General features: G+C 36.8%; 1 protein-coding gene across 1 annotated transcript; it reads right to left on the reverse strand.

Annotated features, from left to right (window-relative positions):
- Positions 1 to 1,372: 1,372 nt before the first annotated feature.
- On the reverse strand, positions 1,373 to 5,702 carry LOC147557149 (uncharacterized). Its single transcript, XM_086658763.1, has 4 exons — positions 4,721 to 5,702; positions 4,293 to 4,595; positions 2,512 to 3,318; positions 1,373 to 2,307 (listed from the first exon to the last, which is right to left on the reverse strand). Exons 1-4 carry the CDS (start codon positions 5,700 to 5,702, stop codon positions 1,373 to 1,375), a joined length of 3,027 nt encoding a protein of 1,008 aa, XP_086514889.1.
- Between the last annotated feature and the right edge of the window lie 6,523 nt (positions 5,703 to 12,225).

Consider the following 12,225-nt stretch of genomic DNA (forward strand, 5'->3'; position numbering starts at 1 on the left):
TTTCCTCACGGAGATACTTGATTTTAGTTGACTTCATTTACAATTTTCACGATTATTCTTGTGGAAGAGGGGTAATGATATTAGTGGTGGATCCTTGGAGGTGTAGATCGAAGCGTAGTTGTGGTGATGAAGCCTTCAAAGTATGGTGATGCAGGTCTGGTGGTGGTTGAGATGTAATTGAGGTGTGGTGGTGGAGGTATGGTGGTGGAGGGTATGATGCTGGTGGTGGTGGTGGAGGTATGGTGGTGGTGGTGGTGGTAGAGGTACAAAGGTGGTGATAGTGATGGAGGGGAGGTAGTGGTGGTACGGAGCTGGTGCTGATGATAGAGGTATGGTGGAGGTGGGGGTGGTGGAGGTACGATGGTGGTGGTGGTGGTGGTGGTTGAGATACAATAGTGGTTGTGGTTGAGATATGATGGAGGTAAGAAAGGTTGTGGTAGTGATGGAGCTATGAGGCATGGTCGTGGCAGAGGTATGGAGGTGGTAGTAATGAAGCTATGGTGGATGTGATGGAGGTACGAAGATGGTGATGCTAGTGGAGGTACGAATGTGGTGGTTAAGGGGTGGTGGAAGTTTAATCGTGGTGGTGGAGCATATGTTGCACATAAGTTACATACTTTAAACTCAAATTTTAGCTTAAGTGAAGTCGGAAATTTGGCTGTTACCAAACTAACTTTTTTATTTTCTACTTAATAAGTACAAAAGTAACTTAGTTTTGATGTTGCCAAACGACACCTAAGTCTTATACGAGACACCACTAAACTATTACAACTCTGCATTTTTGGATGTCTCTGTTTCGCTAAAAATCTATTATATAAAACGCAATCTTTTTTGCTGACTGGGACAAACTCGGAGATAAATCCGGCCGTCCGTTGCTATTTTGATAGCATCCCCATCCTCTGATCTATTACCCACCTAAAATTGAAATTTTTTTGACCCACTAAATAAAAGGAAGTAAATAGACTCCTTAACCTAGACCGTCAAAAATCATAGTGTGCACGGTTGAACTCCCTTGGCGCGTTACAATTTCATTTCTTATCAATCTTTTTTTCTCCCTTCATCCTCATCAGTTACAAAATTAAAGGTATAGAATTTTCATAACCTATCCTCTTTCCGTTACAAAATTTAACCCTAACATAATTACTTTTCACTGAATCTTCTTCTTTTCCATACCTTTTTTATTACAGGATTCCAAATTCCAAAAATCTTCGTTGCTTGTGAGAATGTATGGGTCAAGATACCCTAAACAGGGCCAAACGATTCCATTAAATAGAGAGGAATACATAAGAGTGTGAAAGGGCCAAAATACCCTTAGTACAATCATCAATTACATAGAATTATGAAAAACACAATTATACACTAATATCCCCCCTCAAGCTGAACGCCGATGACCAAGAGAAAGCTTGTGTTTGAGCATCAAAAATCTGGTTGTAGAGAGTCCCTTTGTTAAGATATCAGTCATATTGTCTTCACCATTAATGTAATGAACCTTTAACTTCCCATTAAGAACTTGTTCTCGCACAAAATGAAAATCAATTTCTGCGTGTTTGGTGCGAGAGTGAAGAACAGGGTTGACAACAATGTAGGTCGCACTCACATTATCACAGAAGATGACCGGAGGTGCCTTCAGAGGAATACCAAGTTCAATGAAAAGATTCTTGATCCATGTAACCTCAGCAGATGTATGGGCCACGTCCCTAAACTCAGCCTCTGTGGAAGACCGAGAGACAGTTGGCTGAGTTTTAGATGTCCAGCTAAGCATATTGGGACCCATCATAACACATAGACCTGACATGGATCTCCTATCATCAGGAGACCCAGCCCAGTCAGCATCGGAGTAAGCCGTCAAACAGAGTGAAGAAGAACGACGAAGAGTAAGACCATCGCAGATCGTACCTTTCAAATATCGATGAATTCTCTTTGCCGCCGTTAGATGAGTCGATGTCGGAGCTTTCATGAACTTGGACACCTGATTGACAGCGTAAGTAATATCTGGTCGAGTTAGATTCAGATATTGTAATGCTCCAACTAAACTCCGATATGATTGAGGATCTGAAAGTGATTTCCCATCAGTGGAAGATAGCTTTGCCCCTGATAGAGCTGGTGTTGGCGTTGGTTTTGAATCAAGAAGACCATAACGTCGAAGAAGATCATGTATATACTTTTTCTGAGTAATGATCATCGAATCAGAAGATCGATGGACCTCCATCCCCAAAAAATAAGTGAGAAGACCCAAGTCAGTGATTTTTAACTGTTGATGAAGATGAGAGATGAGAGCATTGACATCTGAATCAGAAAACCCTGTAACTAAAATATCGTCAACATATAACAGGAGAACTATAAAAGAATTTTAATGTCGTCAAAAATACATTGAGGGATCAGATATGGACTGTCGAAACCCCTGTTTCAGCAAGGATGAAGTAAATTTATGATGCCAAGCTCGTGGAGCCTGTTTCAGGCCATAGATTGCTTTCTTCAAACGACATACATGAGAAGGATAGTCTGGATTACAAAATCCTTGTGGTTGAGTCATGAACACTTCTTCCTTCAAATCTCCATTAAGAAACGCGTTCTTGACATCCAGTTGTCTCACTGGCCAGTTATTAGTCATAGCAAGAGAGAGAACACTACGAATGGTGGCCGGTCTAACCACTGGACTAAACGTTTCACTATAATCAATCCCCTGTTGTTGATGAAACCCTCGAGCCACCAATCTTGCTTTAAATCGTTCTATTTGTCCATCCGAACGCTGCTTCACTTTATAGATCCATTTATTATCAATAATGTTCATGGATGGATGAGGAGCAACCAAATCCCAAGTGTTGTTATCATGTAAAGCAGAGATTTCTGCTTGCATAGCTTGATTCCAATGAGGATGTTTAGAGGCTTCTCGATAATTAGAGGGTTCAGTAAACTTAGGGTTTTCGAAGGAAGAGAGAAGAGATGAAGGTAAAGTGTGAGAGGAGGTGAACAAAACTCTTGGCTTACGTGTCCCGTCACACCTCCTAGTAACCATTGGATGTCGTGACTGACCCGTTATCTCAGTAGAGGGAACAGTAGACGTGGGTACGGAAGGGACAGAAAAGGTGGGTAAACCAGACCCAGACTGAGGGACGATGGTGGGATTAACTGTTGTAACAGCATCAACAACGCGTTGAGAAGTGGCAGGAGAGTTGACAGTTGTTGTTGGAGAGGTAGGATGAGGGACAGCTGGAGATTGAGGGATCACAGATGTATTTGAATTTCTAAAAGGTTGGACAGGTGGAGAGCGAGAACCAAAAGAGGGAGAGACAGGCAGAACAAAAGGACGTCGTCTCTCTGTTGAAGAGAGAGAAAGACAAACAGTTCAGGAGAGAGAAACAGGGACTGTTCGTTAATGGTGATTCAGTGGAGAAGGAGAGACGATTTTGAAAGGGGAAATCATTCTCATCAAAAATAACATTACGAGATATATAGACTCGAGATGAAGCTTCATCAAGACAGCGGTATCCTTTATGATCCGAGCTATAACCGATGAAGATGCAGGGTTTGGTTTTGGATTGAAGTTTAGAGGTATTATAAGGGACCAAAAGTGGGTAGCATCTGCAGCCAAAAGTGCATAAATCGGAGTAATTTGGGCTTTTTAAAAATAATTTTTGAAAAAGGGGAAGAACCTTGAAGAATAGGAGTCGGTAATCGATTTAAAGTAAAGACAGCTGTGCTAAAGGCTTTTGGCCACAGATTAGTGGGAGCAGAAGACTGAGAAAGAAGAGTCAGAGAGGTTTCGACAAGGTGTCGTATTTTCCGTTCAGCTACACCGTTCTGTTGTGGTGTATGAGGACAGGAACGGCGGTGAACTATGCCAGAATCAATAAAAAATTGGGAAAGTTGATTGTTAACGAATTCGCCTCCTCCATTTGATTGGAAAATTTTTATTTTGTTTTGAAATTGATTTTCAACTAAAGTTTTGAATTGTTTTAATGATGTTTGTAACTTCAGATTTTTTATGTAGGAAACGAATCCAAGTGTATCGAGTACAATCATCAACCAACAAAAGGACATATCTGAAACCTGAAGAGGAAAGAACAGGGGCTGGACCCCATAAATCAGCATGAATCATATGCAAAGAAGTAGTAGAATGATGAGTAACAGGAGAAAAAGGAAGAGAATGGTGCTTAGCCGAGACACAATTTCCATATAAGTTGTGTTTGATTCAGAGGTAGTTACTGGTAAATTAAACTTAGACAGAATAAACTTAAAATTTCGAAAATGTGGATGAGCAAGTCTCTTGTGCCAGATTGCAGGGCTGGTACGAGATCCTTTTGACGCCACTTTGGAGAAGAAAGCTGAAGAAGTTGCAGAAGCAGAGACATCAAAGACACGGAAAAGACCATCAGAGATCGTTCCTGCGAGCAGGGTCTTCCCTGTGGGAAGTTCCTTTACAAAGAAACCAGAGCGATGGAAAAGAATGAAGCAATCAATATCACGAAGGAGTTGAGATATTGAGATAAGGTTTTTCTTAAAATCAGGAACATGAAGAACTTTCGTAAGAAGAAAATTATGAAAAGGAAGATGAACATTACCTGTGCCTGCAACAGTAGAAGTCTGACGATTTCCTACCATAACATGATCAGGAACAACAGAATCAGGTCGAGAAATAACAGAGGCAGAATCAGAAGAATATGATTGCTAGCCCCTGAATCCATATACCAATGAGGGTCATGAGTGATATTATCAAGACCAAGTGCAGCAAAGCTTTGAGCCATTTCAGAAGAACGAGTGATTTGAAAACATTGACGAGCTGTGTGACCAGGTCGACCACAGTCCTGATAGATAACTGGATGTTTCTCTGGAGGAGGACCAAGAACAGAGGAAAAATTGCGAGAAGAAGAAGATCCCCTGCCTCCATTTCGGTAAGAACCTCTTCCTCCACCTCTATTGTAAGAACGACCTCTGTTGGGTCGATATTGAGAGAAGGAAGGCCTGGGAGGAGGAGAAGATTGAGTGATAAGAGCAGTAGGAGTAGGAGTTTGAGTGTGAAGCAACTCAATGCGAAATTCCTGTGTGAGAAGAAGAAAGTAAAGCTCATCATATGTAGGAGGAGTTAACCGAGTTGTAATAGAGGTTACAAAAGACTCGAACTCAGACCCTAGACCAGATAGAACAATAAGAACAAGTTCTTGATCTGAAACAGAGTGACCAACAGAAGCAAGAGAGTCAGACAAGTTTTTGATGCGAAGGAGATAATCAGAAATACTTTGTGAACCCTTTTTGCAGGTTTGAAGCAGAAGTTTAAGATTCATTAATCTTGCTGAGTTGACAGAGGAGAAATTTCTTTCAAGAGCCTCCCAAACAGCTTGAGAGGTTGTTAAACCAAGGACTTGAGATAATACTGGCTCAGTGAGGGTAGCATTGATCCAAGAAAGTAGCATTTGATCAATGCGATACCAGAAGCAAAAATCTGGATTGGGAATAGGAGCAGAGGAAGAAGAATTTGGGAGAAACTCAAGAGGAGCAGAGCAAGAACCATTAACATATTTGTATAAATCTTGACTGTGTAAGATAGGTAGCATTTGACTACGCCAGAGAAGATAGTTTGTTCGATCAAGTTTGATGGAAATGAGATTAGAAATGTTAGTGAGGGAGGGAAAAGAGAAGGAAGAGGGTGGGTTTTCAGTTGAAAGAATAGTAGGAGAAGGAGTGTGCTGAGTAGAGTCAGCCATTGAAGAAGGAAAAAAAAGAAGATGAAGCACTGAAAACTAGGAGAAGAAATTCTCTTAGGCGGCTCTTGATACCATGAGAATGTATGGGTCAAGATACCCTAAACAAGGCCAAACGATTCCATTAAATAGAGAGGAATACATAAGAGTGAAAGGGCCAAAATACCCCTAGTACAATCATCAATTACATAGAATTATGAAAAACACAATTATACACTAATAGTTTGAACACAACTATTCGAGAAAACTGGTAAGACCTACTTTTTTTCTTGGGTTTTCTATTTTTGTTCTTGCATAAAACTTCTCTGGCTTCTTTGGATTATTCACTTCCATTACAAGATTGGGATTTTCAAGGTTGGCATTTGACCGTTAAGAAGAAAGCTTTCATTTCACTTTGATTAGGGTTTTGATTAAAGTTTTCATTTGACTTTGATTAGGGTTTTGATTTACACTAATCATCTCTCTCCATGTTTCTGTTTTCAGGGTTCAGAGGAATCGAGGTGAGGACAGGTATAGTTCTGATTTCTTTTCATTCAATTTAAATGTGTAGTAATTGGTTAGGATTTTGATATACTATATATATATATATCATTCAAGTTTCCGAGATAATTTTTTTTAATTCAATTTTTGTGATTGCATTGCAATATTTAGTACTTGGATAGAAGTGTTTAATTAGTTTGCTTAAACCTCTTCAACCCACCTTAGTAAGTATTTGGAATTCCAGTGGTTTCTTAAACCTCTTCAACTCTTGAACTAGGGTTTGTGAGTTCCTTAACGGAAAACAATGGCAGAAGAAGAACGATAATCGGCACCAGTAATAGTCGCAGAAGCTGAAACAGGGTTTCAATTGATCAAGCTTGATGGTACTAAGCACAAAGAAAATATGGTTCAAGAAATTGTTGATATTTTACCTGAACCTGGTGTTCTTAAAGCAGAAGACGTGAGCTCTTTTGTTCGGTCTAATCATAAGAGGAAGCTTGAAGATCTGCACCATTCGTCTTCTTCATTTCTCGGCATTTTTTTGGCTATTTCTTTGTCCCAACAATTCAATTGGTTTCTCGAAGGTAAACCATTTCCAATTATCTTTGATCTAATTTTATTATTTAAACTTTTTTTATCAAATTTTTATGCCTGTTATGTTAAAGAGTTTGATTTATTTTTTGGGTCCAATTGTGTTTGTTAAAAAAATTCTTAAAAAGTGTTTGATTACCAGTCTTATGTTTTAAGTTTCTTCATGGTTTCTCTAAGTGTTGGTTGGGAAGTGTTTGAATTAATGTCAACGTGGAAATAGAAATCAATTAAGTTTTCTTTGCAACCAAAAGTATATATTTATAGTGTGGTCAATCGAAATTTTTTTGTTGGGGTTGATTGGATGTATTAAAGCATGTAGGAATAATCTTTATATGAAATTATTGGCTTGTATGTTAGTTCGTAGTTTACTTAAATATTTTCGTTTTATGTGAATTGGGTTATTATTGAAGGGTTTAAGATTTGTCGAGGATAAGTTGTTGTCGGAGCGTTCAGTTTGAAGAATAGTAAGGTTGGTAATTTCTTTGTTTTAATAATAATTTTGTATGAAACACTTTCAAGATGAAAATCTAGAGTTAACTTTGATGTGAAAGTTGCAAGGGTTAATGTTTTTTTGGGTTATTTCTCTTTCTCATTTTCTTCAATGGTATTTGTGCTTTTTCTGATTTTGTAGTTGGTGACTACAGAGCTGGCAAAACAAACTTCTTTCGTGGTAAGTGAAAGAAGTCAAGAACTAAAGCTTGTTTTGATTTGATGACAATAATAGATACTAACATATTGTTATATACCGAACTACTTGCACTTGATATTATTTCTTTAACAATCTATTTGTGTTGAGTAACTCTTCTAAGACCTGTAGAATGAAGATCGACATACACTTATCCATGTATGTTCTTGTTATTTGTTTTATCTTACATTTTTTTTGTTATGACCGTACTCCCATATAAGTCCATTAACTTGAACAGGAAGATGCGGGGCATCAAGTGTTTTCTGCTTTCGTGGAGATAGTCTTTGATAGTTCTGATAGTTACATTCCTCTAACTTTTCTCTATTTTTGTTTTGTTATTATAGGCGTAGCTGACACGCTACGGGCATGGGCAATGTCGTCGAGTATACATTTTTTTCATGTTAAGATAATATTGTAATACCTTATAGAGCATTGTGACTTTTATTATTCTATATGCTAACTTGTCTAACTTTTGTTAAAAGACTTCTATTTACTAAATCATAGGGACCTCATCAGCTTTACTCAGACAGGAAGTGATCTTCAAAGCTATTGCAATGTGGCTATTGTGCTTGTTGGGTACCATTATGACCTAAACTTCTTAACCATTAATGGCAGAAGCAGATTTTCCGGACTAAACATGTTGTCGAATATGGGTGGAAAATGGGAGTGAAGGTTCATATTGGTTGTCTTCTCATCCCGTCAAGGAAGCAGGTTAGATAATTTCAATCAGTACTATATTTTTGAGCTCGATAACCTAGGAGACAAAATGCAAAACTAATTTGTCACTTCAGAGTATTGTTTGTTTTCCATTGAGCGTTAAGATGAAAGTCATGCTACGACTGTAAACTTCAAAGGTTAAATTAAAGAAGTTTGCATACATGAAAAATGAGTTTGTACATCTGTTGCACCAAGGGTGGAAGTGGAAGCACCAAGAAAAAATTCTGACAAAACGTAACACTTATTTGAACTTGTAAAAGTATTAAGTTTAAATCTTACAAATAGTTCATGTAAAAACTAATTATGTTGGTATACATTCATAGTAACTCATTCATCACAAGACATACAATTTACATTGTTCATGTTTGTAGCTATAGTGGTTGACAGGGGAGAATGCAGCTAGAATGTTGAAGTTGTTCTGACCATTATTAGACCCTTGACACAACTGAAGTAGCACAACAACAAACTCACAGCCCTTACAAGTTACATCTCCCCTCATTTTAATGTGCACATCCTGTAATTATAAACCATTCATTTTTTCTGCCCCGCTTAACGCTCCTTCATGTCTGATTACCTTGTATAAACATTTTACAACTAATTTGTAGAATTCCAAGTTCTTTGTTGTTGATTTTTTACTTTTATTATTGTGAGTGTGAAACATCATTTGTGTTTTCTCTCTTTCATCATTTTACTTTTACTTTGTTCAGAAGATTTTTTTTCATTTTCATGTTTGAAGGTTATTTATATTTTGTCACATGTTTACCGTTTTTTTTAATTTTTTCAAATTGTAGGGGATGTCAAATAGGAGTAGAACTCCCATAGGTGAGAGGTTCTTGTGTTTGTCGAATTGTGGGGGATATGGTTAGAACTCGGATAGGTGGGAGGCTCTTGTGTTTCTCAAGCTATGATGATTGAATTATGAGTTTGAATGTAAATTGTCATCGTGCCGAAGGCACGGGTTATACCTAGTGTATTATATAAAACAGAAGGGAAAACGATGACTGGGACAAACATCCTTATTTAATAAGAGATATTGTCTAGAAGCCCTTCCCAAAATTTAAGATATAGTCCTTCGTAGAAATAAAATAACCTATTTAAAAAATCTTTCTTATAAATAAAATATCTCATTTGAGAAAAAAAATGAAACAAAAAGTATTACAAGGATTAAAAAAAGAAATTGAAATCTCTCTCATAAAATAACTAATTTAAGAAAAAATGAAATAAAAGAAAATAAATAATAAGTATAATACCAAAAAAATCATGGTATCCACTATATAGCAATAATCAATATTGAAACCCGTCAAATTTAATTGATACGACTGTTCGTGCCTTAGGGCACGGGGTATACCCTAGAAGCCCTGCCTTTAAAGAACAATAGTTCTTTCCTTCTTAGAAATAAAAATTCTAATTCAAGAAAAAAAGAAACAAAATAAATTTCAAGGGTTAAAAAGAAATTAAAATCTTTTGCTCTCTCAATAAAATAATAACCAATTTAAGAGAAAAAAAAAACAAAAAAAATAATGCCATAAAATAATAACTAATAAAAATCTCTCTCTCAACAAAATATAACAATAAATTTCGTAACATTCGATTGAAACAAGTGACCGTGCCCTAGGGCACGGGATATACCCTAGTTAATATCAAAAACAAGTTTGATACTTTGATACTAGAGCGAAATTGGACATCTTCGTTGGTTCTCTTCCTAGAAGGAAAGGGTAAGCATCTATGATATAGAAACCAAAATAAAATACAAATATTTTGAGTTTTTAACCAAACATATACAAATGTATGGATTTTTAACTAAACATAATATTGTATTTTTAAGTGAAAAATTGGAATTGAACTTTCGACCCTATTTGTTATATTTAAGAATAAGAAAGTTCTTTTACGTATCATTTTGTTTTTCACAGTTCTGTAATTTCTGGAAGCGAGAGAACTACAAGAAAAAGTAATTTTGGTTTCGCATTACCAAACGACAACAATAATGAAATTTATGCCCACATAAATTCTAATCGTAATCAAGGGGAACCCATTCGAAAAAGAAAAAAAACCATGTCGACAGTGAGGAACGGGATGATTCACCGAGTAGTAACTACTACAATGAGGAACTATCCTATTATTGAAAGAGAAGAACTAACTATTACAATGAGGAACGATCCTATTTAAAGATAGGTGGGTGATTTGGGAAAGTAAGAAAATTATCCGGAGTAGAAAATTTTAAAGGGAAGATATGAATTTTGAAGAATTTTTCGGGGTGAAATTTTTTTAAGGGAAACAAATCATCTTCTTCCTCCTCATCTCTTACCACCAACTCCGGCTACCACCGCTAACTCTGGTCACCACTTCTAACTCCGGACACCATCATTTTTTTCTTTTCTTTTTCTTTTTCTTCTCTCTTCCAATAAACTGCAACCTCTATTTATTTTTCTTCTCTACTCCTCCCTCTCCTTTTCTCTCCTTACTCCTCCCTTTTCTCTCTACTTCTCCCTCCTCTCTCTATTTCCCCCTCCTCATATTTGCAGTGATATTAATTTAGACCCGAAATAGATAGCAAAACCTAAGCATAAGACGTACTCATTAGGAGATTATAAATAGGCACGTTAGCTTATAGTAGAAATCATCAAATAAAGAAGTAAAAACTTACATTGTAATAGATCGGATCCTTACAGAGCCATCAAGCTGACAAATAAAATCCTAATAAAGAGAGAATGAGAAACTCCATTGAAATATCAAACAAGATCCAGGAAGTAAATAGCAAAGAGAAGTGTTCCAACTGACAAATAAAACTCCAAACCAGTGCCGTTTTCCGGCAATATTTTCGCCGCGAAGGGAAGAGAAAGAGAAAGGGAAGAGAAAGAGAGAGGAGAAGATGAAAGAATGAGAGGTTAATTTGACATAGACCCTTATTTATTTAGTGATATTAGGACTTCACCCCTAAAATCAAAAGTGTTCTGGCGTTAATCCCTAATTGCCTTTTTTCCGTCATTTTGTCGTTAAATGATTGGCGTGTGAAACACACGCGTGATTCGTAACGAAACTACCCTCATCTAATCCCCCATCTAATCCAACAGTGAACATTACCTCTCGTGATCAACGGTCCAGAAATAGCCCTTCAAAACAACTGTTGAAATATTCATCCCCAAAACCCTTGAAGTTCAAACTGTTGGGACCCTAAGGCTCTATAAAAAGCAAGAGCTTCAATCAATTGATGATGAGGTTTTGGGAGGGTTGAGACAAGGAAATTAGTTCATTGCTGATAAAACGATGGGAGGATGAGCTAAGTCTAGTTCATCAACTGAGGTACACTTTGTTCTCTTCAAATTTCGATTGGGGGTCCTTCTCTAATTAATAAATTTACAGTGGGGTGTTATCTCAAAAGTTATGAGTTGTTTTCGTTTACAGGAAGCTTCTTTATTATTGTTCGTTAATAAAGAAGAGAAATTGCAGAATCTTAATCTTCAAAAGTAGATTAGATCTGCTTCTTATCAAAAGCAAATAGAAAGTAAAACAAGGATCTAGGTTTTCACAGTAATTTCCTAATATCTTATGAAAAACTGATCTAAACCCATCCATTTGGGGAAAAGACATAAAAGTCAATCATGGGTATTTGCATAATTCTTTCAACAATCAACCTATAATTAGGGTTTGAAAAAAACTTACTAATTTTAGGGTTTTCATAAACAAAATTTACCATCAAATGGAGTAAGTGCATTTTAAACAAACTTACTAACAATTACTGCAAAAAAGGTCAAAATTTTAGGGTTTTCATAAACAAAATTTACCATCAAATCAAAAGTATGAAGAAAAAAAAATCTTACATGCAGGAGTAGCTAAAGCTGATGAAAAGCCACTAAATAAAACCATAAAAAAAGAATCAATACAAACCCGTTGATTATGAGAAAGAATTTTCACCGTAGGATTAGATGGAGGGCAGTTTTGTCACAATTCGCGCGTGTGCTTCGCACACTGACCATTTGACGGGTTTTTGACGGAAAAAAGGCAATTGGGGGTTAACGCCAGAATACTTTTGATTTTTGGGGTGGAGTCCTAATA

The sequence above is a fragment of the Eschscholzia californica genome, unplaced genomic scaffold (assembly GCF_041429995.1).
Source record: "Eschscholzia californica isolate CP2 unplaced genomic scaffold, dmEscCali1.0.p SCAF_2, whole genome shotgun sequence".
NCBI classification, from domain to species: Eukaryota; Viridiplantae; Streptophyta; class Magnoliopsida; order Ranunculales; family Papaveraceae; genus Eschscholzia; species Eschscholzia californica.